Source organism: Lemur catta, chromosome 2 (genome assembly GCF_020740605.2).
Source record: "Lemur catta isolate mLemCat1 chromosome 2, mLemCat1.pri, whole genome shotgun sequence".
Lineage (NCBI taxonomy): Eukaryota > Metazoa > Chordata > Mammalia > Primates > Lemuridae > Lemur > Lemur catta.
This window is the reverse complement of record NC_059129.1, coordinates 52,030,124-52,057,519: the sequence shown is the minus strand read 5'-3', so window position 1 is coordinate 52,057,519 and position 27,396 is coordinate 52,030,124. Positions and strand designations below refer to the sequence as shown.

At 54.3% G+C, this 27,396-nt stretch overlaps 2 protein-coding genes across 5 annotated transcripts; one reads left to right on the top strand and one right to left on the bottom strand.

The window, feature by feature from the left end:
* Positions 1-1,087: 1,087 nt before the first annotated feature.
* On the top strand, positions 1,088-5,906 carry DLK2 (delta like non-canonical Notch ligand 2). Its single transcript, XM_045542021.1, has 5 exons — positions 1,088-1,573; positions 1,847-1,910; positions 2,987-3,117; positions 4,178-4,322; positions 4,984-5,906. Exons 1-5 carry the CDS (start codon positions 1,498-1,500, stop codon positions 5,717-5,719), a joined length of 1,152 nt encoding a protein of 383 aa, XP_045397977.1. The 5' UTR covers positions 1,088-1,497; the 3' UTR covers positions 5,720-5,906.
* Positions 5,835-27,396, bottom strand: ABCC10 (ATP binding cassette subfamily C member 10). 4 transcript variants are annotated; one of them, XM_045542017.1, is made up of 22 exons: positions 27,297-27,396; positions 26,845-27,016; positions 22,626-23,844; positions 21,104-21,331; positions 20,324-20,480; positions 19,959-20,068; positions 18,162-18,241; positions 17,369-17,540; positions 15,087-15,185; positions 14,485-14,674; positions 13,674-13,751; positions 13,321-13,515; positions 12,397-12,550; positions 12,022-12,211; positions 9,957-10,300; positions 9,453-9,622; positions 8,797-8,957; positions 8,268-8,521; positions 7,119-7,264; positions 6,940-7,037; positions 6,614-6,726; positions 5,835-6,286 (listed from the first exon to the last, which is right to left on the bottom strand). In XM_045542017.1, the coding sequence occupies exons 2-22, from the start codon at positions 27,003-27,005 to the stop codon at positions 6,133-6,135; spliced, it is 4,473 nt and encodes a 1,490-aa protein (XP_045397973.1). In that variant the 5' UTR covers positions 27,006-27,016; positions 27,297-27,396; the 3' UTR covers positions 5,835-6,132. The 4 variants fall into 4 exon arrangements, with proteins under 4 accessions (XP_045397973.1, XP_045397972.1, XP_045397975.1 ...); XM_045542016.1 differs by lacking the exon at positions 27,297-27,396 and adding an exon at positions 27,150-27,281; XM_045542019.1 differs by lacking the exons at positions 9,453-9,622; positions 9,957-10,300; positions 27,297-27,396 and adding an exon at positions 27,150-27,281 and having other exon boundaries at positions 12,022-12,230.

The window sequence follows — 27,396 nt, the reverse complement described above, 5'->3', positions numbered from 1 at the left end:
ACTCTCAATCTGAGCTCGGGGTTTGGGCAGTTGAAGATTAGCCTGAGGACAAGAACGGATGTGAGGGTGTACAGAGAAGGGAGCTTGGGGGGCACCCTTGGAGAGTCAGGGGCATTCCCAGTCCAGGGAGACCTCCCAGAAGTGGTCACCAAGACTGAGGCCAGAAAGAGGGAAGGATTGGGGGTGGCCTGGGTTGGCGTTTGGATAGGGAGGGGTCGATCCTGGAAGGCTGCAGATACAGGTGATGAGGAGAGAAAGAAGCGGAGGGCCAGGAGGCTGAGAAGAGCAGACAAATGAAGCAGGTGATGAAGGCTTTACAAGCGGGGTAGGCGTGGGCTGGTGACAAGAGGAGGGCGGGGAGCAAGTGTGCCCTGAGTGTGCAAGGGATATAGATGAGAAGCGTGATGGGCGGCGGACTGGTGAGAGCGGAGGTGGAGCGTGGGGCGAGGGGCTCGGGTCCGGAAAGCCGGGATGTGAGCTGGGAGAATAACAGGACCGAGCATCTTTGGCCGGCACTTTGTAGTTTGCTCCCATTTAGACTCCCACAATTTCCTTCTTTCATTGACGAAAGCTCGGTCCCGGGAGGTTAGGTGCCACGGCGCTAGGTGTGCGCCGTGCGTCGCAGGGGGTGGGGTGGGCGCCTGGCGCGGGCGGGCGGGGGGCGGGCCGGCGGCGGGGGGGGGGGGGAGGCGCGGGCTCCGCCCGCACACGCCGCCCCTGGCAGGGGGCCGGAACGCGCGCGAGGAGCCGCCGCAGCCGCTCGGGGTCGCCTGGAGCCCCAGATTCCCGAGCGCTCGGCTCGCATGGCAGCCGCCTCGGCGCCCAGCCCCGCGGCCAGCTAGGGGCGGCCCCGCGCCCCCGCCCGGCCCCTCGGCGGAGCCCGTCGGATCCGGCCTCGTTCTGCGCGCCCGGGCGCGCCGCCTCCCAGCCGGGGGTGAGGACCGGGAGGACAGGGGCACGGGGGGCTGGGGGCACCGTGGGGATTCCAGGCCCTGTGCCGCCGCTGGGCTGAATGCGGCAGAGATAGAAAGGGGACGTGGGAGCGAGGGGGGTGTCGAAGGTGGGGGGCGGAGACTGCTCGCTGCCTGGAACCGTCCCTCCCTCCGGCCCCCGCGTCCCCTCGGTGCTCGAGGCCTCCTCTCTGCGCTGTCCCCATCCCCGCTGACCCCTCTGTCCCGACTGCGATCCACCCCAGCCATTCCCGCGCCCTGGCCTCGCTTTCCTCTGCCCATCCTTCGCCCCCTTGTCGCAGACCCCGCTCCCCGGTTCCTATCTGCAGTCTCCCCGCTTGCTCTACCCTTCCCCGCCCCTGCCCTCTCGCTGCCCCCACCCGCTTCTTGCGTCCCAGCGCCCCTCTCCCTCGTCGGCTCCTGTCATTTGGAACCCATATCCGTGCCGCTATCTCCGCTCCTGGCCGCCTCCCCGCCTGTGCTGTCCCACAGGTGCCCACACGTCTGGCTGTGCATCTGTCCGTCCCTCCTGGGGCCGGCGCTGACCATGCCCAGCGGCTGCCGCTGCCTACATCTCGTGTGCCTGTTGTGCATCCTGGGGGCACCCGGTCAGCGTGTCCGAGGTGAGCGCGCCCCCGGGCTCCAGTCGCGGCCCTGTCCGGCAGTCATCGCTTGCACGTTGACCTCTGCCGGCCAGAGACGGCACTGCAGTCGCTCCGACCGCGGGGCTGGCAAGACCCAGGTCGCCCTTTGGAATGGGATGTGTCTGTTCTATCTTGCCCTGCCTCAGAGCTGGGTCCACCCAATTACTGGAACCCCAGTCCTCTCTCGAGTCCCACATCCCAGGGAGCCGTACCCTGACCCAGACTCAGCCCTCCCACATCAATCTATTGCAGCCGATGACTGCAGCTCCCACTGTGACCTGGCCCACGGCTGCTGTGCACCTGATGGCTCCTGCAGGTACCTATCCTGACCACGTGCCCCCAAACCCTTTGCTCCCCATTTCCCAGCCCTTCACACCCACAACCAGGTCAAGCCCCAGAACAGAGTGTCAGGGGCTTAAGACCCTACTGTTCATGCTCTATCACCCCATGGCAGATGGGCCAGCCTCCCCCACCTCCCTGCATGCCCCCCAACCCCCATTCCCCTTGACCTGGCCTCTTGCTTCTTCTAGCTTATATCTCCCCACTCCTTTACTCTCCCAAGTCTGATTCAGGGATTGTGAGAGATAGCCCCTCCAGATACCAGGGGAGAGACCTAAAGCTTGAGAGTTTGGAGATTGGGCACCCTGAGGAAAGGGGGAGAGAAAGGAAGGAGATAAAGAAAAGAAATGGTTTAGCTTAGCCTGGAGAAAAAACGCTGCAGGGAAAGTTGCTGGAGAGAAGCACTCATGATGAAAGAGGATCTTTCTTATGAATTTGAGTAACTGACTTACTGGGGTGGAGGTTGGGCAAATTCTATAGCAGGAGCAAAGTGTCCGGACATAAGGAAATGAGCTGACAGGGCCGGTTGCTCAACTGGCTGGGGGGTCTTTGAGACTCTGTATCCTTGGAAGGCTTTATTTTTCTCTTTTACACTCTTTAAAATTTTGTTTTGACGTAACCTTGGAGGGCTTTTAAAAAATGGTCAGGTGTTTGCCCTGGAATAGTCCTGATAACCTTTCAAGGTCATTCTTTTTAAAATGTTTATGAGCACCTCATACATGCCAGGAGTGGTATTGGAGGCATTTGCAGACATTATCTTATTTCCTCCTCAGCACACCCCTGTGAGGGGTATCGGCAATTTACAGATGAGAAATTTGAGGCTCAGAAAGGTTAGACAAAGCACAGAACCAAGACTCAAGGGATAGGGTCTGATGGTCTGATTCCATCTATGTGTCCTATGACCCTGAACAGCCCTACACCTACCTAGGGCAGGTCTGTTTTCCCTTGGGGGCTGTCATATGTCCTCCTGGTTTCTAGAAGCCCTGATCCTGCTGCCTCTATTTTCTCACATTGTCCTACCCAGAGCCCTGACCCTGTGCTTCTTTCTACCAGGTGTGACCCAGGCTGGGAGGGCCTGCACTGTGAGCGCTGTGTGAGGATGCCTGGCTGCCAGCATGGTACCTGCCACCAGCCCTGGCAGTGCATCTGCCACAGCGGTTGGGCTGGAAAGTTCTGTGACAAAGGTAATGAGGAGAAGGGGTAGCTGTTGGCTGGGGTCCCCATGTATCTTGAGAGACCATCCATCAGTATTTATTGAGGGCCCATTGTATCCGGGTCAAACCCTCAAATGCATGGTGTTTTATCATTATTTATTATTTAATTTATTTTCATTTAGAGATAGAGTCTTGCTCTGTTGCCCAGGTTGGAGTACAGTGACATGATCATAGCTCACTGCAGCCTCAAACTCCTGGGCTCAAGCCATCTTCCCTCCTCAGTCTCCCGAGCAACTGAGACTACAGGCACACACTACTATACTTGGCTAATTTTTAAAATTTTCTGTAGAGATAGGGTCTCACTATGTTGTCCAGGCTGGTCTTGAACTCCTGGCCTCAAACAATCCTTCTACCTTAGCCTCCCAGAGTGCTGGGATTACAGGCATGAGCCACTGTGCCTGGCCTCCTTTTTGATTTTATACCTGTCGTCTGAATTGATCCTTAACACTGCGGTTCCCAACCCCCGGGCCTTGGACCAGTATCCGTCCGTGGCCTGTTATGGACTGGGCCATAGAGCTCTGCCACCCCCCAGTCCCCATCTGTAGAAAAACTGTCTTCTATGAAACTTAGGAACATTGGGGTGGGGGCAAGGGCACACAGCAGGAGGTGAGCGGGTGAGTGGTGTATTTACAGCTGTTCCCCATCGTTCACATCACTGCCTGAGCTCCACCTACCCCGGCCTGTGGACAAATTGTCTTCCATGAAACCAGTCCCTGATGCCAAAAAGGTTGGGGACCGCTGCCTTAACATAACCCCGTGAGGTAGGAAAGACAGCTACTAAAAACTGTACTCATTTTAAGGATGAGGAAACTGAGTCCCACAGAGGAGCTACAACTTGCCCAAAGTCAGTCTGAGATAGACTGACAGGGGCAGGGCCAGGAGTCTCCTGACTCCAAATTCAGTGTTGTTGTCTTCTGTGCCCCAACCATTCCAGCCCGCGGTGTTTGTGGTACAAGCCACACCCACAGAGCCTTGGGTCTGGAAGGTCTGGGGACCAGATGTGAGGGAGCTTTCCCTGTCTTATCTCCAGATGAGCACATCTGTACCACGCAGTCCCCCTGCCGGAATGGAGGCCAGTGCATATATGATGGGGGTGGTGAGTACCACTGTGTGTGCCTACCAGGCTTCCACGGGCATGACTGCGAGCGCAAGGCCGGGCCCTGTGAACAGGCGGGGTGAGTGCTGGGCCGGTGGGGTGAGGGGAGGCTAGACCAGAACCTAGTGACTGCATGAGGAGAGAGGCAGGACTGTTGAGAAGGGGGAGGAGTGACGGTCAGACCCACGTGGGGGTACCCTAGTTTGCGGTTTCTCAACTTTTTTTGTACTTTCTGAACCATTTCTTCAACAACAATAATCTATAGGAGTTACTCGAATGTTTGCTCTGGTTGGGGAGGGTGGGTGTGAGGAGATTGAGGGGCCTAGGACTCCCCTCATCCTCCCCCCAATACTGGCATGGACCCCTAAAGATGTTCCACACAGAAGCCTTATGCCTCATGATATGGATGAGGAAACGGCCCTGCAGGGCTGGACTTGTCCTCATTTCCGCTTCAGGCCTGCGGGCCTGTGAGGATAATAATAGCACACTTATCCTGAGCCCGCCTTTGGGCCAGGCCCTGTGTAATTGCTTGACATTGGATTATCTCATTTAACCCACACAATTTGGGAAGCTGGGTACTATTTTTATTTTCATCTTTGAAATGAAGTATTTGAGGCTCAGACAGTGGCCCAAGGTGACATAGCTAGAAGAGCAGAGGGGCAGTGGTCAGGATGCTGACCTGGGCTACCCTGCAGATGTCATTAACTTTGTATCAATGTCCTTTCCTGCCCCCACCCCAGCTCCCCATGCCGGAATGGCGGGCAGTGCCAGGATGACCAGGGCTTTGCCCTCAACTTCACGTGCCGCTGCCTGGCAGGCTTTGTGGGTGCCCGCTGTCAGGTGAATGTAGATGACTGCCTGATGCGGCCTTGCGCTAATGGTGCCACCTGCCTCGATGGCATAAACCGCTTCTCCTGCCTCTGCCCGGAGGGCTTTGCTGGACGCTTCTGCACCATCAACCTGGATGACTGTGCCAGCCGCCCATGCCAGAGAGGCGCCCGCTGTCGGGACCGTGTCCATGACTTTGACTGTCTCTGCCCCAGTGGCTATGGTGGCAAGACTTGTGAGCTTGTCTTACCCGTCCCAGATCCTGCCACCACACTGAACATCCCCTTAGGGCCCACTTCAGCTGTGGTGGCACCTGCCACAAAGCCAGCCCCCCACAGCGCAGGGGCTGGTCTGCTGCGGATCTCAGTGAAGGAGGTGGTGCGGAGGCAAGAAGCCGGGCTGGGTGAGCCTAGCCTGGTGGCCCTGGTGGTGTTTGGGGCCCTCACTGCTGCCCTGGTCCTGGCCACCATGTTGCTGACCCTGAGGGCCTGGCGCCGGGGTGTCTGCCCCCCTGGACTCTGTTGCTACCCTGCCCCACACTATGCCCCGGCGTGCCAGGACCAGGAGTGTCAGGTTAGCATGCTGCCAGCAGGGCTCCCCCTGCCACCTGACCTGCCACCTGAGCCTGGGAAGACCACAGCACTGTGATGGAGGTGGGGGCTTTCCCACCCCCTTCCTCACCTCCCCACCCCTCAAACTGGAGTGGTCCTTTCTTATCACCCCTCAGCTTGGGTACACACACTGAGGGGACCTCAGCCTCACGCCAGAAATACTATTTTTTTAATATACAGAATGTAAGATGGGAATTTTATCAAATAAAACTATAAAAATGCAAGTGGGCTCCTATGTCAGAAAAACCCACCTGGAGTCCCAGTTGCAAGAAGGCCCGAGCAGAGGCCTGTTCTGCGGAAGCCTTGGGACTCTGCCCACCAAGGATGTTTCCCAAGAGTAACCCAGGAAAGTGAGGGAGAACCACAGAGAATGTACATGAGCAGCCAGCACCTCTGCCCAGCCAGCGGTGGAGGGGACCCTCAAGGGTGGGGGGGATCAGGTTCAGGCCCTCAGGGCGAGGAGCGGGCTCCCTGCTGGCTGCTCTGCAGCAGCTGCTGGAACAGTGAGTGGGGCTGGTTGCACAGCGCGGCAGGGGAGCCCAGCTCCACCACCCTCCCCATTTGCAGCACCAGCACACGGTCTGAGTTCAGGATCGTGTTGAGCCTGTGTGGGAGAAGATGGTCAGTGTGGGGGCATGGGGGACAATGCCCTAAGGGAGAATGCTGACCTGCTTTCCCTCCTCTCCCCCCAGGACAGCACAGGTCTGTCCCACAGGCTTTAGCCCCTGGCTCCGGGCTGGGGGAAGGAGTGCAGCTTCCCTCAGACGATGTGCTATAAAGGGCCAGGGTGGTGCCTGGGGGAGGAGGAGCTGAGGTTTGTTGTGGGGTGATCTCTAGGGCCCTGACTCCCCAGGTCCCTGAAAGGAACTGAGGCTCTGGGTCTATGCCATCACAGTCCCTCATTAGACGGTCACTCTGGAGGCCTGCACACCTGTGGGCAATGGTCAGCACTGTCTTGTTGGCAAAGCGTTTGCAGATGGTCTGCTGGAGCAGCTGGTCTGTCTTCTGGTCCACACTTGCCGTGGCCTCATCAATACACAGGATCTGGAAGGAGGGAAGGGTGTAGGGGAAGAGTGAGAAGGAGAGGCTGTAGGACGGGCTGGGCCCAAACACCAGGCTCCCCTATAGCTCCCCACCTCAAGCTTTCAAAGGAAAACCAGCTTGGTCCCCTGAAACCTCTCCCAACCCACCGTCTAATCCTGACAGGTCTCCTGCCTCCTTCCTAGCCCTCTTGAATGTCCCTTCCTCTCTTCTCACCTTGGCATCTGTGAGGAGAGCCCTGGCCAGACACAGCAGCTGCCTCTGCCCCAGGGACAAGCTCCGGCCCCCCTCGCCTAGCTCAGCATCCAGACCACCTGCAAGGACAGCATCTTCACTGCACGGTCCAGGCTTCTCCCTGCTCCCTCCCTGCTCTAGGGTCAGGGCCCAGCACTCACCCATGGATACAATCACCTCACTCAGGTGGCACTGCTCCAGGGCCTGCCACAAGGCCCTGTCCTCATGTAGGCCCTGGGGGTCCAGGTTTTCCCGAACAGTCCCACTGAACAGGAAGGGCTCCTGGGGGATGATAGCCAGCTGGGATCTGGGGGACAATGACATGGGGTTCAGGCCGGAGATGTGGCCACTTCTACTCCTAGTACATTTTTTTAGCTATAGGACTAGCACCTCCAGGACAGCCTAGGAGTAAGACCTGAACATAACCCCCTCTGCTCCCCACCCCATCCCCACATGACCAAGCAGTCATCTGTGTACCTAGAACTGGGCTGGTGCTATGAGCAATACCAAAGAAACCAAGGGCCTACCTCTATCCTTAAGTAGCCTACATCTTGTTGAAGTACAAAACACCAGCAAAAACAAAAGGGCTAAACTGTGTGGCACTGACTCCAGGGACAGCAGGGGCTGAGCAGGGAATGACTGGATGGCTGAATGGGTATGGGACACTTCAAGGTTGGAATGGCCCTGGAATTGGGTCCTGAGGAGCTATATGGTCAAGCTGTAAAGTAAGGCCACCAGAGCTTAGAAGAAAAGGCAGATGAGGCAGGGTCAGGCCTTGGGGTCAGTCATGTGCCCAGGGCTTTAGGACACAGCTTTCCTACCTTTTCCATGTCACGGAACTCAGAGAAAATGATACTAGGGTAACCTGGGGGTAGGAGTGGGGGATGTATAGCCCCAGATGAGGCCACTTGTGGCCAGGGGCAACTGGCCTGGCCTCAAGCTATCCCCAGCACTGCCTGCTGAGCCCGAGGGCTGAGGGGATCAGTATCTAGAGGCACAGTACCTGAGAGACTCTGATTTGGAAGGCAGCGACTAGTGCTCTAGAGTGGAGGGTGTACACCGGGAAGTACAAGATGAAGCCGGAAAGGTGGTCTGGGTCAGGGTGAGGAAGACGTTGAGATCACCAGCTGAGACCCTGGACCTCAGCACTAGGAGTTTTCTGTCCTCACCTGCTCGTCCTATCTCCCATCTCAGCTGCTGGTCAGCCCTGGCTGCCCTGAGTCTATATAAAGCCTCCTAGCTGTCCCCTCCTCCACGTGTGGGTAGTTCTGGTTCCCCTCTTCCCTCACCCCCAACTTCTTCCCCCAGACCTGAGCTCCGCCAGCTCCAGCTGGCTGGTGTCCACGCCATCCAGCAGCACTCGCCCCGAACTGGGCTCCAGCAGCCGGAAGAGCACCAACAGCAGGGAAGACTTGCCAGAACCCGTGCGGCCCACGATACCCAACTTCTCTCCAGGCTGCACGCGGAAGGTCACCCCGTCCAGGGCATTGGGCAGGCCTGGCCGGTATACCAACACCACGTCCTGGAACTCCACGCTCCCCTGCGTCAGCCAGCCAGTGCCCAGCTGGTGGGGTCCACGGATGGAAGACAGAGGGAGATGAGTGAGATGAGGAGTGATGGTGACGGGGGAGAATGAGAAATGGACAGTGTGGGAGGAAAGGTGGGGGAATGAGGAGAGACAGGGAGGAAGGGGCACGGTGCAGAATGGTGGGGACCATACAGGGAGGCTAAAGGAGCTGAGAAAGATGAGTGAGAAGCAAAAAGAAAGGAACTGGGAGAGATTGGGGCCTTCAGGAGGGCCCTTCAGGGTTCTGGCCCGGGCTCGGGGTGTAGGCCCACCTGCAGCGGCTGGCCCCGGGGCTCCTGGGGCAGGTCGCAGGAGTACTCCTCCAGCCGCTCAACGCTCACCAGCATGGCTTCCGTCTGCGTGAAGCTGCTCACCAGGCCTGAGAGCAGGCCTGTCAGGGACAGGGCGTAAGACAGCGACAGGCCCACCAGTCCTGGGGAGAGGAGCACCAGCTGTTGGGGGAGCCTGGATGCTGGGACATGCGTGGGAGGTAGGGGCAGGACAGGAAAGTCCCAAGCTGTGGACTGTGGGCGTTTAAAGGAGGCAGTGGAGAAGCAGGAAGGTGACAGGACCTAGGCCAGGAGCGCAGGAGGCTGATGCAAGGCGGTAGAGCGGGCCTGGAGAAGCTCGGAGGGAGGCCAGGTGCAGGACTGAGGTGGGTCCGGGCAGGGTGGTGGGAGCAGGGAAGGGACTGAGACCAGAAGCTCAGATGGCTCATTCTGGTCCCAGAGCCACCACCAGCTGGCAAGTCACTCCTGGAGACTCTCCCTCACCCTAAACTGAAGGTGATGACGGTTATTATGATATATCCTCGGAGGGAACCTGGGTGGGAGGTGGAAATGTTGGGGAAACAGTACACGGAGAGGTCGGGGGCAGGGGTTGTAATAACTCGCTCCTGAGGTAGGGGTGAAGGGTCCCGGGGTGGCACCTGGGTTGGCGAGGCCCTGCTGGTGCTGCACCAGGGCGATGCCCGCAATGGCACTGACCACTGCCGCCCCAATGAGCTGTAGCCGAATGTCCAGCCACTGTATTGCAGCACTGGCAGCAAACTGGCACCTCTGGTTTAGCCCCAGGAGTCGCTGGTTTTCTTCCTCAAACCTGGGAGAGGCCAGGAGGGAGGTGAGGCTGCTCCACCCAGACTCCTTCCCCAAAGAATGCCTCCTTCTTGGGAGCTGATCTATACACCCACAGGCCTCACTCAGGGATACAGAGATGCCAGCGTGCTCTTTCGAAGAGGGTCTGCTCTGCCTCACTATCTCTTTCTTCTGTTTTTCTCCTCTTTCCCCTAGGGCCCTCACCCACTCTGCCCTTCTCCCCCTGGAGGCTTGAACCCTGTACCCCACATGCCCTTCTTCTCAGGGGGCCCTCTTCTCCGCTCCTGCCAGCACCTCATCCCCCTGGGCTCTGGTTGGGAGGGGCAGACTTCACACACCTGTAGGTGGCCCCAGTGGCCCGGAGCACAGGGAGGCCGGCCAGGGTGTCAGCCAAGTGGGTGTAGAGTGGAGACAGGGTGAGGCTGCTCAGGCGCCGCAGCTCCCGAGAGGAGGCCCTGTAGTGGCGCTGCACGCGATAGTAGATGATGCTCAAAGGCGGCAGCAACAGCAGCAGCCAGGGCAGGCCAGAGCCCAGCACAGCCAGGAGGCCCAGCAGGCCTGCCATGTTGGCCAGGAGGATGTTGAGGATGAAGGGCAGGCTGTCATCCACACAGGCCACGTCAGAGGAGAAGCGGTTTAGGACCCGGCCCGTGGGTGTGGCATCGAAGAAAGTCACTGGTGTCTGGGAGAGGAGGGGATGGTTGGGCAAGGGCAGGGTCTGGCAGAAAAGGGGTGGTGGGCAGCCCTGGGGGGTGGGCAGCCCAAGGTAGAAAACAGGAAAGGAGTAAAGTACCCCCAGAGTTTTGGGGCAGAGAGAAGGGGCTGGCAGAGCTTGGAGGAAGAATATCCCAGGGTGGAAAAGTCTATAGAGACTCTCTCATCCCTCTTGCCAGTGGCAACCCCAAAAGCTATGCCGGCCGTCCCTCTCCCTCTGGGCTAGACATGCCCACTGCCCTTTCAAGGGCAGGGAGCTAATCTCTCTCCAGAAGATGGGGACTTCTGGCCAGTGAGTGAGATTTAGTTAGATGTCAAGAGGAACATTCTGATTGCGGCTGGACAGAGTGGGGAACATTATCGGCCAAAGTCAGTATTATCTCATGGTTAAGGGCTCAGGCTCTGGGGTCAGACTGCAATTTGAATTCCAGCTTTGCTACTTAGTGCATGTGAGACCCCAGGCAAGGGGCAAAGTCCCCTGTTTCTCATCTGGAAAATGGAGACAACAATGGAACTGCACCTCACAGAGCTGTTAGTAGGATTAAACGCCATATATATGGCAGTCTAGTGCTTAGCAGAGTCTGCCTGGCATGACGTAAGTGCTCAATAATTGCTAGCTACTGGGACTACTATTTGGAGGTACAGTCTCAAAGATGGCCCTTTCTCTTCTCCTGCTTCCCTGACCTTCATCTCTACCTTTACTTTGAGAACCAAGTAAGCAAGCAGGGGACTAGGTCCAATGGCTTTCTGAAGCAGCTCCTAATGCCAGCTTATGAGAAATTTAATTCGTTCACAGCATGGAGATGTCTCCTCCTTGGCTGCTGGAGGAGAGGCAGAATGGTGGGCAGCTGCTCCTGACAGGCAGTGGAAAGAACCACATGGTGCTGGGTTCACGGACTGGCTCTCCACAGAACTAGCCTTGGCCGGGTCACTTCACCTCCAGCACCTCAGTTTCCTCATCTGTAAAGTGGGGATAACAGAACCTACCTCACAGGGTTATTGTGAGGCCCTAACAAGAAAAGCAACACAAAAAGGCTTTGTAATAGTAACAACATTAATAACAATTGCTAAGTGAGCACTTAGTGTGTGCCAGGCACTAACCTAAGCACTTTCCATGTGCTAATTAGTTTAATCCTCATAAGTATGTGGGGCAAGCAACAGACTACATATATACAGAGCAACAGGGACAGTCCTAAATAAAAACTGCAAGAAACAGAATGTGAGATCTAGCACAGTATCATTTACATAAATTAAAAATAGGCATTTTGCAAAAAGATACATATTAAACACACTTAGAATGGTTGCTTATCAAGGAAGGATGGGGAAATGGAAATAGGGTATGGAGATGAATGGGGATGGATAAAGAAATAAAACAGAAAAGGGGACTTGTATGAAGTAAGGGGTCAATCTTCTGCACCTGAAGTTCAAAACTGAAGTAACTTTGAGGTAGATTCTCTTATTGTCCCATTTTACAGGTGAGGAAACTATAGGCTTAAGTAAGCAGGTTTGAACCCAGGCAGCCACTCTGCTCTGCAGCCACTCGGGCTCTCAGAGGTTGTCACGTGCTGCACCCATCCTGAGGACGAGGGATGTAGGATGGGACCCCCAAAGGAGCCCATGTACTGGGAGGATACTCCACAGGGCTAGGGTTGGGCTCCCCCACCCCACCCCACCCCACCATCCCCTCACCGTAAGAACTCGATGCAGCAGGCGGCGATGCAGGTTGGCGGCTGCTTGGAGGATACCTGCTGCAAAGAGCACTGCCCGGAGTAGGGTGCAGAGGGAGTTGACACCAGCAATGGTTGCATATACGGTGAGGTAGAAATGGATGTCTGAGGAGCCATTGGGGGCAGCTTTGGACAGTGGGAACACTGGGGCGCTGGGTGGTGGGGAGGGGGCTGTGGGTAACCAAAAGTAGAGCCACTCGGGGAGTCCCTTCTCCTCCCCCTTCCACCTCTGCCCACTCTCCAGGAGACATAGCCCCTGGAACACCAGCCCCAACCCTCACTCCCTGCCTGGTGACCACACAGAGCACTAGGCCTACTCCCAGCCCCAGCCACTCACTAGAGGCTTCCAGGGGAGAAGAGGAGCAGCTGTGGAGAGAAGAACCCTGTGGAAGCTGGGCTGGTGGAGGCTGGGGCCTCCTGGGAGCTATTCTTGGCTGCCTTCAGCTCAGAGATCCAGTGGGAGAGCCACCAGTCGGCAGCGTTCCGCGTGGCTGAGGATGGACAGGAAGGAAAAAGCTGTGAGACACTGTCCTTTGTTCTATTCAAACACCCTTTCTCTGCCCTTGACTCTGGTTCCTACCTTTCTTCATCCTCCTGGCCTCCCCACCGTGCACCATCCCACATCCTCCCTAGCATGCACTTCTTTCCTAGGCCCTCACCCTTCGACTCTGGGGAGAGCATGACCTCAATTTTGCAGAATGAGAGCTAACCTGAGGGGAAGAACAGAAGATACCTATAGAGTGCACCCCTCTCGCCCCTGGGCCTCTCTCAGAATTGGGGGCATGCCTTTTTTCATTTTTCTTTTTTTGAGACAGTGTCTCGCTCTGTTACCTGGGCTAGAGTGCCATGGGGTCAGTCTAGCTCACAGCAACCTCAAACTCCTGGGCTCAAGCGATCCTCCTGCCTCAGCCTCCCAAGTAGCTGGGCCTACAGGCATGCGCCACCATTCCCGGCTAATTTTTTCCATTTTTAGTTGCCTGGCTAATTTCTTTCTATTTTTAGTAGAGACAGCGGTCTCACTCTTGCTGAGGCTGGTCTCTAACTCCTGACCCCAAGTGATCCTCCCACCTCAACCTCCCAGAATGCTAGGATTACAGGCATGAGCCACTGCACCTGGCCATGGGGCTGGGGGCGGGGGGTGTGGGGCATGCCTTTTGTCCCAGCTGTTACCCATACTTGGTGAGTCTCTGGGTTTTGTAATGATTAGTACAAGGTGATGGGCACCTGGACAACCCTGAGGGACTCCAGGGTATATTCTTACCTTGCATGAGGAGCAGAGAGAAGAGGATGGCTAGGGCCAGGCTCTGGCCCACGGCCCTCCAGTATGCTCGGTACACGTGCAATTTCACGGCACCCTCCTTCTTGCTTTCTTCCTGCAGCAGGCGACCAGATGTGCTCTGCTCCACCTCGAACCCCTCCTTTGTTTTCTCTGGATTCTGTACTGACTGGGTTATGGCTGTAAGAGTCAGGGAGGGGATGGAGGAATTAGCTTGCAGGATGCCAGTTAAAAGAATCAGTTTCAGAGGAGCAGGCAAGCTTTGTTTAAAAAAAAAAAAAAACATTTATAGTGTGACAATGAAAAGCAAGCCCTTTCTTCCCAACTGTGGGACATACCTGAGTCAGACTCTTGTTCATCATCAGCCCAGGCTTTGGGGACTGCTTGTACCAGTGGCAGAATCTCAGAGGGAGGCCCTGGAAGGTAGAGGGGGGACTCGGAGGGGGCTGTTCTGCATCTATACCATGGCTTTCTAAATGTGTGTGCAGATCCCACCTCCCCATTCTCGCTGGCCCTCCTCTCAAACCCACCCTAGTAGGGTCCTGCCCTGGATCCCCCAGACTCTGAGCAGGACTCATAAAGTCCATCCCTCTGCACATGGATTTCAAGCAGCAGAGAAGGACAAACATCCACCCCTAAGAGGACAGCCACAGCCATGAGTGAGCACCTGTCCAGGGTCACCTGTCATTACTGCAGAGCTTTTTCTCACGCTTCACTCATTTCCTAACATCTAGTTGAGCCTCATTTCCTCCTATTTCTCTCCCAGCGAACTAGCAGGTGGTCATGTCCCTCTGCATTATAATTGTCTTCAGAGTTTTTGTTTTTTTACAAAAGGATTGTTCTAAATCTCACTGCTTTCTCTTCTCTGAGGACATCAGATTGTTCTCAGAGATCCTGGGCCTCTAAGTTCCCAAGAACACTCAGTCGCAAAGCCCACGAGTCCCAAACATGCTGGCTGCTGTGCGCCTGCTCCCTCCTGTTCTCCGGTTTCCTCACACCAGTTCCACGAAGGCAGGAGGAGGCGATGACCATGCTGAGGCCACACATGGAGGGGTGGCAGAATCTGCACTTGACAATCCGCCTGTCTCTCTTCCCTGCCACACCTGGGCAGGTGTCCCCTCACACGGCCGGGCTCCTGCCCCACATTACCGGCCTGGATGAGGCGCCCGGCCTCCATCAGCAGCACCACATCAGCCCTCTCCAGGTACTCGGTGCGGTGGGTGCACAGCAGCCGAGTGGTGTGGCTCAGCACTCCCAGGATGCACCTGTGCAGCAGGTGGGTGGCCACATCCGCATCCACAGCAGCCAGAGGGTCATCGAGGAGATAGAGTTCCTTCTCCTAGGAGAAGTGGAGGCACCATAGGCACCAGGGCCCCAGTCTTCTGGCCAGAACCCAGATCCTCTCCTTGAAATATCCCAAGGAAGTCAGAGAAGACAGCTGAGAAGAACTACGGGAGTTACCCCCACAACAGTAGAGACGGGGAGACCTGAGGGTGAACTTCCCCCCAGTCAGGCAAGGCCAGCATTCCATGGCCAGTGCTCAGACCATATAATGCTTTTTAAAGGGCCTTTTATTTCTGCCTTCAATCTGCAAAAGGGGGATAGGATGACCAACACTTCAGGAACATGGAATGGGGGAGGGAAGAAACCATGTGCTGAGGAAAATATCCCGATTCCCTCAACTCAGCCAAGCTCCCAAGGGTCTGGACTCCCCCCATCTCATTACCCTTGCTGCCCCCACACCAACTTACCTGGTAGACAGCACGAGCAAGAGCGATCCGAGCCCGCTGTCCCCCACTGAGGGTCACACCCTTTTCCCCCACCTCTGTCTGGTCTCCAGCCGGCAGGATCTGATGGAAAAGGTACCACAGTGGGTCAATGAGCTCCCCAATATCTTCTGGCTCATTTCCTATCCCTTTGCAGAAGATAGATGGTGGGGACCAAGAGACGTAGGCAGCTTGAGATTAGACTTAAGTTTGGGGTGAGCTAGTCAGAGGAGACAAGACACAATTCCAACAACATCTAGCACTTATTGAACACTTACTATGTGCTTAGCATTTTACAGGCATTATCTCATGGGAATCCCATGACAACCTTACAAAGCTGGTATTATTTCCTTTTCACAGGTGAGACCAAAGCTCAGACAGATTAACTACCTTGCCCATAGCTAGTAAGGGGTAGGACACAAATTCAGATTCTTAACCACTCTGCCACATTTGCCACCCTGCCTTTTTTTTTTTGAGACAGAGTCTTGCTCTGTTGCCCAGGCTAGAGTGCCGTGGCGTCACCCTAGCTCACAGCAACCTCAAACTCCTGGGCTCAAGCAATCCTCCCGCCTCAGCCTCGGAGTAGCTGGGACTACAGGCGCACACCACCACGCCTGGCTAATTTTTCTATTTTTAGTAGAGATGGGGTCTTACTCTCGCTCAGGCTAGTCTCAAACTTCTGACCTCAAGCAATCCTCCCACCTTCGCCTCCCAGAGTGCTAGGATTACAGGCGTGAGCTACCATGCCCGGCCGCCACCCCACCTTTTTAACAGGCAAAGAATGACGCTGGGCAAATTTAATGTGAAAGTTTTCACAGGTTTTTAGAGAAGCAATGTACCCTGAGCCTTCCTGGTGACCTCAGGAATGGTCTGCTAAGCTAAGAAGTCCCCAAACCCAGAGGAAGCACCCGTGATCCACTAGACGCTGAGTTTACTGAAGGAAAACCTTTGTTTCATTATATTTTTTTAAATTATTATTATCATTTTTTAAGGCAGCCGCGCTGAGAATGAGCCTCGTGTGGTTGGTGCGCGAAGACGCACTGCCTGCGTAACGAGTGGAGCTCACGGTCGACGCTCCACGCCCCCCCAAGCGGCTCAGCGGGATTCGCTTCTTGACGGACTTTACAGTGGGAAGCGGAGGGATGTCTACGTGCGCGTGCACGCGGCACTCTCTGCCCGAGGTCCGGGGACTTTCCCCTAGGCGGAAGAACAAGGAACTAGTCCCGTGTACGTAGCCTAGGAAAACCTTTTATTCATCTATTTTCTTAGTGCCTAGAACAGTATCCAGGCCTAGCAGACGTGTGGGGAAAGCTTGATGCAGAAACAAGTGATAAATGGACACAGGATGCCCCATGTCAAAGTCAAAGGCCTTCCTTTATAGGAAGTTCCACATTTACCTGGGTAGGGTAGTGGTGATGACAGTCCTGGAGGGGACATTGGGGTTGGGCGAGAAGTCATGGGAGAAATCTGGAATCTTTTCTCCAGTAAATTTAGTACTCTGAATTGGGGGCGATGGGAAATATGATGGGCTTGGCAGGTTTCCCTAGGGTAACTTGCAACCAAACGAGACCTTGACTCTTCCAAGCCTTCTCAGAGGGAGGTGGGGGAGGGCCTCCTGAGTCAGAACCAGTAGCCAGACTTACACAGAGCTAAGCCTCACAGGGAACCCTCCCTGGCCCCAGAGGCCTCAGGGCTCTCCCAGGGGCTACGTGGAACACCCAGTGACCATCACCCCTCTAGGCCCTGTGGGGAAGGGGGAACCAAGCAGCTCTGACAGGACCGAAGTATGATGGCCAGTCCTAGATAAGAGATGCCCCAGTAGGCTGGGCACGGTGGCTCACGCCTGTAATCCTAGCACTCTGGGAGGCCGAGGCAGGCAGATCATTTGAGCTCGGGAGTTCGAGACCAGCCTGAGCAAGAGCGAGACCCTGTCTCTACTAAACATAGAAAGAAATTATACGGACAGCTAAAAATATATATAGAAAAATTAGCCAGGCATGGTGGCTCATGCCTGTAGTCCCAGCTACTCGGGAGGCTGAGGCAGGAGGATTGCCTGAGCCCAGGAGTCTGAGGTTGCTGTGAGCAAGGCTGACGCCACAGCAGTCTAGCCCGGGCAACAGAGTGAGACTCTGTCTCAAAAAAAAAAAAAAAAAAAAGAGATGCCCGAGTAGAAGCAAGCCCTTTCCAGAGAAGCAAGTCTCTAGTCTGAGGTGTCAGGGATACACGAGGAAGCAGGCGGCCAAGAGGTTTCACGGCCAGGCACTCACGCTGAGGTCGTCGATGAGGGCGCAGGCCTCTAGCACCTCCCTGTACAGCTGGGCGTCAAATGTCTTCCCAAAGAGGATGTTGTCTCGGATGGTGGCAAATTGGATCCAGGGTTCTTGGGTGGCCAGGCCAAAGCCCTTGGACAGCCCCCACACTGCCACCTGCCCACGCAGCCTGCAGAGAGCCAGGCCAGCAGCATGGGGACCAGCTCCCCACTGGGTCCCTCCATGTCCAGCCCCTGCCTCCCAGAAGCCTTCCCACGCTACTGTCTTCTACACAGGGTCACCCTTCGTGTCACATGACTCTCTGCCTTGGCAGACACTGAGTCAAGGGGTCCCAATGAGGCTGTGGGCTCATTCTAGATGGGGAAGAGAAAAAACTGCTCTTTGGCTACAGCCAAGCAGCTGTCATATCTAGATGTTCTCAGGAGCTCAGTAGAGAGTGTGGCCACCACATTACTCATTGTCACCTAAAAACAAAGAGGCCTTCCCTCAAACTTGTGTTCATCTCTGGATCCCTTCCCTGCACAACCACATTTTTGAAAGAACAGCTGACACTGGATGCTTCCATTTCTTTTCTTCACTCACTATTATAGCACTTATAACACTCTGGCATAATGATTATGATGGTTCATTTTCCTGACTGCCTCCTCCTTTCCAGATTGCAAGCTCTCCCAGTAAAGGGACCTATTCTTGGTACTCTGGCCCCTATAAAGCTGTCTGGAAGGTAGCAGGGGCTCAGTAAGTGTTTGTTAAAGGGCTGAGCAAGAACAGGGGTGTGCTGAAGGTTGGTTACCTGTGGAGCTCCCCAGCGATGGCGGCCAGCAGTGAGCTCTTCCCACAGCCCACCTTCCCCACGATGCCCACCAGCATACCCTGCAAGGAAACCACACAAGCACGTCTGCTCTTTGCAGGGAAAGGGACAGAGGGGGCAGTTATCTCCCTCTTGAGGCACTGGGCTGTCAATCTCCCACTGAGACTTCTCTCTAGGCCCCAATTAGTGTGTAGGGAAAGAATCCTCCAATTCACAGGCTGATCTGTTGGATCTAGGGAAGGAGTGTGTTTTATTCTCCACTCAGAGTTGCTGTCAGTTTCACTGTGTATGTGAGGAGCCTCTGAAGGGAAGAAGCATGTCAGAGGGGATGGGAGGAAAGTGCCCAAGAACTTCCAAGGTAAGCTCTGAGACATGCATCCCAGGATGGGGAGAGGGGAGGGAAGGACTCCAGGCCTTGGGGCCTGAATGCTGGGCTGGCTAAGTCAGCTTGTGGCTAGACTTCTGATATCTCAGTGCTTTGCACAGGTGTCCATTTCTGTGATTTGTAGTTTAAAACTTTCTGTTCTTAGTTTCTTAGTTGTAACTTATGTTCATGGAGCTATCTCCTGCTCCAAAAAACAAACAAACAAACAAACAAAAACCAGATTCCTATTTCCTTCTCTAGAAAGGGGCTGGGCGCTCAGAAGCTGTTTGTGATGCCCCCATCCTGCCAGCCAGGGTTGAACCATCTACAGGTGGGCACCAGACTAATCTGAGACCTTTCCCTGGGAATGTGGGATCAGGACCCAGAGGGAGCTTCTCCCTCTTGTTGGCTGCAGCTATAAATGGGAGAGCTCTCTGCAGTCACACCTTTTGCTCAATGGAGAGTGGGTCCACGGAGAGGGAAGAACCTGGCAAATAAAGACAGAGAAACACACGGAAGGCAGAGAGCTGTGCAAGTTGAGGCCTGGTTCTGGGCTGTTTCTAAGATCCAGTTGCATTTTTGCCTTTGGATTCTCCAATTTATCTCTATATCCCTATTATATCTTTTTGTTTGCTTAAGCTAGCTCCAGTGGGTTTCTATGACATAACCAAAAAAGCCCTAACACACACATTAGCAAAATTCCTTTGAAAAATTCCAGCCTTGTCTTGCCTGAACTCACAGGAAAAACAAAACATACAGCCCAAGCCAGAAACGTGAGCCAAATGTGGTGGAGGCGATTCAGCCACCACCGGAGCATGCTGAGTTGAACTGTGGGGCATGGGGTTGGACAAAGGTCAGGAGAGAGTGAAAACTCAGGACTGGGGGTGAACAGGAGTCGCCCTCTGCCAGGAATGTTCATGTTTTAAGTTCTTTGACTGTGTATGCTGCAGTGTGAGTCAGAGGGTGTGACTGCTTTTCACCAGGCTAAATAGAGGATCATCTATCCCATTCGCAAAATATTTCTCGTAAGGGGTTGCTGGGCCTCTCCCCTAAGTCCCCAGCCTGGGGGAGATGCTGGATAAGCCCTGGAGCCTGTTCTGAACTCTGTGGCCTCTGAGGAACATGGAGAGACAAACACACCTGTTGGTCTGAACTGGGTGAATATGAGCTGCCTGAAGACCAAGGAGAGGTGTGACTACTCTAAAAAAGCTGGGTGTGGCAGAATGAGATTCATATATGAGGTATCGTCTCCTATCAGAATGGAACCTGCTCATCAAACCCCTCCCCTGTACCCCTCAGTAGTTAGAGCTGCAGAGCCACCCAGCTATGATTGGCTCAGTCTTTGCTTATCTGTCACTGAGTGTCCATCTCTCTCTTTAGTCTGGGGACTCTCCCAGGGTATCTGTCCAACAAACCTTTTTCACTTCGAGGTGACTGATGAACGTTTCTTGGCTGGTTCCAACTGGGTCCCAGGAGAACAGGGCTCCATGCAGCTCCAATACTGTAGATGGCTCTGTGGGGGGATCTGAACAGGGAAGAAGCCACTGAGCTTGGGCTCCTAATCTACCACTAACCTGCTTGGGGAGGGTAAATCAAGGGCATGTTGTTCACTTGCCTCCCCCACATCTACATGCCCAGGGCTAATTCAGTCTCGGTCTTGGTCTGCTCTGCCTGCATGCTGCTGCCTCTGACTCCTCTTGGCAGTGTGTATCCACAATGCCAAGTGGCTACATTCCCCTCCTCACCCTGTGCCAGGTTCTGCCCTCTAGCTTCCCATTACCTGTGCTGTAGTAGGCCTGGGGGTTGTGGTTTGGAAGATCAAGGAAACGCTGGATCCGGTCCAAGGACACTTTGGCTTCCAGGAGGCCATTGATCACCCAAGGGAAGTTGTTGAGGGGGAGAATGAGCATGCGTACCAGTGCCAGGGCCGTGAACACCTAAGTGGAGTGGAAGAGGGGTGGAGTAGAAGAGCCATCCAAGGGCCTGCTCTACAGGTGGCCCTGTGAACAGGTCTGTGGAGGGAAGAACAGGGTAGCAGCAGAACTGAGGGACCGCCAGACGATCCTGGGATTGGAGGTGGCAGAGGTGGCTACTCCCAGAATCCTAGAAATCCCAATGTTCCTCCAGGGATGAAGGTTGCATCTTGATAAGTACATAGGCCTAGCTCATTTTGAGACTTCCTCAGAATTTCTAAGTAGCAACATCACCTGGCCTTGGCCAGACCCGGCATTGGATCACAGATTTTTCCCAAAGCCATCTTAATGAAGAAAAAGGGACCTAATCCCAGGCCTGGACCTGACTGGAAGATGGAGTGGAAGGAAGAGGAGAGGAAGGAAAGGAATTCCTCCTAAGAGAGGAGGGTTATATATCCAAGGCCCCAGAAGAAGATCCCTTCAGAGTTTCCCTTTGGTTGGGAAAAGATGAGGCAGTCAGGGATCCTTCCCTCCTCACCAGCCAGCACGGAGGGCCTGAGCGCACCTCTCCACTCCACTGCAGTCTCCTCGATGCTAGCACCCTCTCATGCCTTCCTAGAGCTATGCCCTCCCTTCCTGGTCCTCACCTTGGTGGCCGTGAGCTGGTGCCCCATGAGGACATAAGTGATGAAGATGATGATGGAGATGACAACCGGCAGGGCAGCCCACAGGTATACACAGGCTGCATCCAGGTATTTGATGACACAGAGTCGCCCCAGCTCTCGAGCCCGGTAGGCCTCTACCCGGGCCCCCAGTGCTTGCTCCCACCCGCAGAACTTGATGACCCGAATGCCACTCAGCAGCTCCGCCATGAGCTAGGGATGGAGACAAGACAGCAGTGTGAGGTGGAGTCTTCCCCAGGCTCCTGGCAGAGAATGTCAAGTACTCTGAGCTCCCAGATACTCTGTACTTCCCTAGCTTTGGTTTTCTTCCTCACCTCAGTCCTTTCTGGAAATCCTGCCCCTCAAATCCTTCTCAGCCCTGGGTTGCTTCCCTTTCCAGTGTCTCTTTTACTTCTCCATTTGCTCCAGCTGGGGACAGGTTGGAGCCAGAATTCCCCATCTTTCTGGGAGATGAAGTGGTGGAAGGTGCAGGCAGTCATCACACTGCAGTAAAAGCACTTCTTTTTCCACCAGATGAGGGACTGAGGATTATTTCCCAAAGCCAAAAGATGTGGGCTTTGGGGGACAGCCACCAGTTCTGGCCCATGGCTTGGGTGATAGAGAAAGTATTCCTAGAGGAGTACACAGGCATAAGAGGCCACACCACAGCCAGGGTCAAACAGACCAATGAGCCCAGGCAAGATGGGTAAGGGCCAGGAACTCCTTAGAGACCTAGTCTGTAGTTGTCACAGGTATGGGAAAAGGCCTCAGGCCTTAACCTCCTACCAACCCCTTTTTCTCCCCACTAGCACTGAGCTGTTCCAGTAAGGTTGATAGCTATGTTGTATGGACCCCCAGGACTGCTACCCACTTTGTAAAGGTACCCACAGTCACTGCAGAACCCGGAACTGATTCAGCCAGACCCTCAATATCTAGAGTTGGCACAGGCAAGAGAGTGACCTATTTCCTCCTCCACAGCCCACTCCTAAGAGGTAGCTGGGGTTCTCCTAGGCCTCTCCCCATGCAGCCATGGGGTGGTCTGTGCCCTCAACAAGGAGGTGGGAGACTTGCGTCCCAGCTCTGTCACTAAAAACCCATTTGGTCCCAGGGAGATTACTTACTTCCTACCTCCTAGGTATGCTGCCTAGGGCCACATGAGCTAATGCTGCTATATTACCAAAGGGCCACAGTTATTTAGAGCTCACTTTATGACACGCACTACACTAAGCATTATCTTATATGATCCTCACCACAACCCTGTGAGGCAAGCTATTATTATCCTCAGTTTACACATGAGGAAGTGGAGGCCCAAAGAGGTTAAGTGACTTGTCTGAGGTGACTGAACTAGTTAGTAAGGGTAGATTTGAACCCAGGTCTGTTTTTCTCCAGTCTGAGCTCTTAACTTCTAACTCATGCTCAGTCCCTCAGGCAGAGTGCAGGGGAGGACCTACGGACCCTGGCTGGGTGAGGTCTCTAGATAGCTGATGGACCCCACGTAGCCCCTTACCTTAACCCGTGCATCCTTGTGCTGTAGCATCTCCTGGTTGCTGGCCATGATGCGGGTAGCGATCACTTTGTTGACAGGAACCAGCAGCAGTGCCAAGATCAGCCCCCCCACAAAGGCCACACCCACCTGCTGGTACAGCAGGTAGAGGGTGATGGCCAGCTGCAGGGGCAGGCCCCAGGCCTCATGGAAGCTCCCAGCAAAGTTAAGCAGCCGCTCAGAGTCGGTGCCTAGTAGGTTCAGGACCTCCCCTGCAGGAGGGCGGCTGGGCCCCAGCTGTAAAGCCTTGAGGTACAGGATGTTTAGCACGGCTCCTCGTGCCTGAAGTGTCACTTTACGCACCTCATACCCATACTGATTCTGCAGCACAGCGCCCAGCACAGCCCCGCCAGCTAGCCCAAGGGCATAGAGCAGGCCATGGCTTAGTGGCTCCTGTCCCTCCTCCAGGAAGCTCACCAGTAGGGAGAGCAGCAGAGGCCCTGAGAATCCCAGCATGGTCCCCATCAGCTTCAGCAGTCCAAGTGCCAGATAGCACCGTCCAAAGGCCCCATACAAGGCCCTCCACAGCTGGGCCCCCTCCTGCCAATGTGCCTGGAAGGCACGGGCTAGGTAGGTTGGATGCAGCCTGTGGGGGAGGTGGCAAGTGTCCTGGGGCTGCCGAAGCTCTCCACGGGCCCCACGGGCCAGCAAGGGTGCCAGCCAGGCATAGGAAAAGCGTGACAGCCAACTCTCCCCATCCTCAGCCACCTCGGGTTCTTGACCCTCAGGCAGGAGGGGCTCTGGAGCCCAGCGTCCTCGTGGCCCCCCAGGGGCTGCCCATCCTAGTATATAAGCCAACAGTGCAGCCAGCTGCAGGATGAGAAGGCATAGGCGGACTAGGGGCCCTGGGAGAAGTGGGGGCAGAAGTGTGCCTTGCTGGCAATGCCATAACAGCGTTAGCACTAGGGCTGGAGCTGGCAGGATGGCTGCCAGAGCCAAGGCCAAGGGCCCCCGGGAGTGGCCATGAGGGGAATGGGCCAACGTCCACAGGGCCAGGCCGTGGGTGATCCAGGCCACAGCTGCCACACACCCTGCCAGCACCTCTAGCCCTACAGGACCTGGGCCTGCCCCTGGTGGTACAGCAACTGGAAGGAGGTCTAGCAGCGGGAAGATGGACAGCAGGAAGGAAGCTGCAAGTCGGAGGCGCCAGCCAGGACGGCAAAGTAGGATGCTATCTGGACTCCTGGGGACAAGGGGGAAGAAAGAAAAGGAGGCACATCACGGCTGACTCAGGGCCCAGACATACCCCTCACCTTCAGCAATTCACTTACCTAAGGAATCAACTCCCCTCCTGCCTTGCACATCTATCCCTACCCCCACTTTACCTTGGAACCCAGGTCCTTTTCTTCCAGGAAGTCTTCCCATATTGACCCAATCAATTTTCTAACCTACCCACACCATTTCTTTTTTTTGTTTGTTTTGCTTTTTGATGGTTTTTTTTTTGAGACAAAGTCTCGCTCTGTTGCCCAGGGTAGAGTGCCACGGCATCAGCCTAGCTCACAGCAACCTCAAACTCCTGGGCTCAAACGATCCTCCTGCCTCAGCCTCCTGAGGAGCTGGAACTACAGGGGCGTGCCACCATGCCTGGCTAATTTTTTCTATTTTTAGTAGAGACCAGGTCTCACTCTAGCTCAGGCTGGTCTCAAACTCCTGACCTCAAGCTATCCTTCTGCCTCGGCCTCCCAGAGTGCTAGGATTATAGGCATGAGCCACCATGCCCGGCCAACATATCATTTCTGATTTATTCTTTCACCATAGGCATTAACAATTTTGAGTTAAGGTTGTACTTAACATGAACTCTAATTAGAAAAAAAAATCAAAAGTCTTAACACATATAAACTCTAAGGGATGCATATTAATTTTAATAAAAGGATCCACCTAAGGTTACCCTTAATTCACCTGAAGTACTATTAGATGAATAAAAATTTGACTTACATACAGCTTCTATATTCTAATACTATAGCCTAAATTTTATAAAGCCTCAGAATATTCTTTCTGTCTTTCCACTGATAGTAGAAGGTGGTGTGGATCACTTTTGTGACTCCTTTAGCTGAAGAAAAATCTTTGTCCTTTTGTCTATATCTTCTTGGCATATAAAAAATGTGTTTAGTAAAACAAAAGGTGATTTGTCTGCATGAAGAATCAAATATGGGAAAACTCATCTGCAACAGTGAATATCAGAATGCCTTGAAGGTTCACATAAAAAGAGGACTAAATCTGTTACATCCTTTGTTGGCAGGGATGGGTTACTGAAAAAGTTTAGTTGTAAACTACAGTTCTTTGAGTTTTCTTAAAAGTCAATCTGATGGCAATTATATGAAGGGGTTTAGATTGGAATAAAAATCAACCTTAAAGGATTCTATTTCCAGACCAGGAGTAGTGGCTCATGCCTGTAATCCCAATGCTTTGGGAGGCTGAGGCAGGAGGATCACTTGAGGCCAGGAGTTTAAGACCAGCCTGGGCAACATAGTGAGGACCAGTCTCTACAAAAAATTTAAAAATTAGCTGGGTGTGGTGGTGCATGCCTGTAGTCCTAGCTACTTGGGAGGCTTAGGCGGGATGATTGTGTGAGCCCAGGAGTTTGAGGCTGCAGTGAGCTATGATAGCGCCACTGCACTCCAGCTTGGGTGACAGAGTGAGATCCTGTCACAAAAAAAAAAAAAAAAAAAATTCTATTTTCTAAGATATGGGGACAGAAGGACAGAAGAAAGAACACTGGGCCCTCAGAGGCTGGTGTACTGGCCCCAAGTTAGCCATCAACCAGGCTTATAACCTTGAGCAAGTCTCTTTCCCTTTCTCTATCTTACTTTCCTCAACAGTACAGTGAGAAATGAAGAGTCTAGACCCAAAGACCTCTCAGGTCCTTTCCTGTCTGAGATTCTGGATCCTTCTAACCCTTATGAGCAACACACAAAAGCCTGATAAGTGAAGTGAGATAGCCACAATTTCTATTGATTACATGATGGTCTTTCTTGCCTTCTCATTAGACCCTGAGTTCCCAAAGGACTGTGCCAATTTTTAATAGCTACTCCTCTGAGCAGGCTCTGGATGTCATTGGTAACTGACTGACCCCTTCTAGACTTTTGTCTCATTCTATGTAAGAGACAACCCAGCATTCCTCCCAGACCAAGCAGATCTGCAGCTTCTACACAAGGAAGGGATTCATTAGCCCCCTAATTCCTCTTGAATAGGGACACTTTACACCAAAAGACTAAGAACTCTCAAAGGCAGAGACCATATCACCCTCTTGCCTTCTCAGCAGCCAGAATGAGACTAACTTTAATTATCTCCAGCCATTCAAGAACTAAGTACAAAATCAAGGTTACTTTAGCACCCACACCTTATAGCCCTAAACTGAGGAAGGCTTAAGTTTGCTCTTCTCTTCTAACTACTGCTTCCTCTCCAGTTGAATCTACCTATGCTCTTTTTGTTTTGTTTTTGTTTTTTTGAGACAGAGTCTCTCTCTGTTGCCCTGAGTAGAGTGCCATGGCGTCAGTCTAGCTCACAGCAACCTCAAACTCCTGGGCTCAAGCAATCCCCTGCTTCACCCTCCCAAATAGCTGGGACTACGGGGGTGTGCCACCATGCCTGGCTAATTTTTTCTATTTTTTGTAGAGACAGGGTCTCGCTCTTGCTCAGGCTGGACTCCAATTACTCAGCTCACGGGATCCTCCCACCTCGGCCTCCAGGAGTGCTAAGATTACAGGCGTGAGCCACCGCGCCCGACCTACCTACGCTTTTCTTAACCTAGGAACATTGAGGTTTCATGGATGTGGTGAAAAACTGGCTCTATAACTTAAACACAAGTCATCCTTTTTGGCTAAAAACACTGTTCATCCAATTTTGCCTGCAATTCATGACAGCTGTGTTTGGGCATCTGAAAATCTACAATAGTGATGATTTCTAACATGCATTGGGCCTTTAAAAACCTGTCAGGCACTGCACTATATGCTTAAATGCATTATCTCATTTAAACCTTCCAACAATGCTATGAGACCCAGAGAAGGTAGGTAACCTGCCCCCAAACAGCCACACTGCTGCTAAGTGGTAATGCTCAGATTTTATTCCACTTCTGCCCTACTCCAAGACCTCGCTATTCTGGTGACATTGAGGGGGAAATGTTGGTTGCGGGTGAGGTCTGCAGGCCCACACGGACAGAAGTCCTGCTCCCGTCTCTACCCACCTCGGGGTGCCCAAGTGGCAAGCACTGAGCACGGCGAGGACCGCGTGGGGCAGGGCGCTGAGCACCAGCTGGGTGAAGCAATGGCCTGTGGTGCCTCCCTCCCACAGCGGGAGAGGCCACGCTGCGCTGGTGCCGCACAGCTGGGCCAGGAGCCGCTCCATGGACGCCTCACCTGAGCAGAAAGCCGCGGGTGAAAGAAGTGGAGAGTGTCAGCCGGCTTTGCCGGCGAGTCCCAGCCGGGTCGCCCCGCCTCTAGCCCCGCCCCCGAACCGGGACCTCCCCTCGCTTCCGTCCCGAAGCCAGACCCTGCCCATTCTCGCGGTAGCTCCAAGGGTAGAAAGGGAGGAGGTTTCGCTCCCCGGAGATGGCGGGTTTCTGGATTCTGCTTGGCCACTCTACCAGCTTTCTTTCCCTTCCCGTTTCCCCGCCCCCAGGGATCCGGAACCTCAAACCTGAAGAAGTTGCTCTGCGCCGGATTCTCGTATCCTGAATACTGGTGGATGCAAAAGAACGTGCTGCGGAGCCCGGGGGCTGGGCTAGTCTTGGCGGGCG

Coding starts and splice junctions, on each gene's coding strand:
- DLK2 (XM_045542021.1), top strand. CDS start 1,498: ATGCCCAGCGGCTGCCGCTGCCTACATCTCGTGTGCCTGTTGTGCATC. Junction 1,911..2,986: donor GCACCTGATGGCTCCTGCAG/GTACCTATCCTG, acceptor TCTTTCTACCAG/GTGTGACCCAGGCTGGGAGG. Junction 3,118..4,177: donor TGGAAAGTTCTGTGACAAAG/GTAATGAGGAGA, acceptor TCTTATCTCCAG/ATGAGCACATCTGTACCACG.
- ABCC10 (XM_045542017.1), bottom strand. CDS start 27,005: ATGGAGCGGCTCCTGGCCCAGCTGTGCGGCACCAGCGCAGCGTGGCCT. Junction 12,551..13,320: donor CTCTCTGCTCCTCATGCAAG/GTAAGAATATAC, acceptor GTCCATCCTCAG/CCACGCGGAACGCTGCCGAC. Junction 6,727..6,939: donor CTCTCCTCACAGATGCCAAG/GTGAGAAGAGAG, acceptor CCCTCCTTCCAG/ATCCTGTGTATTGATGAGGC.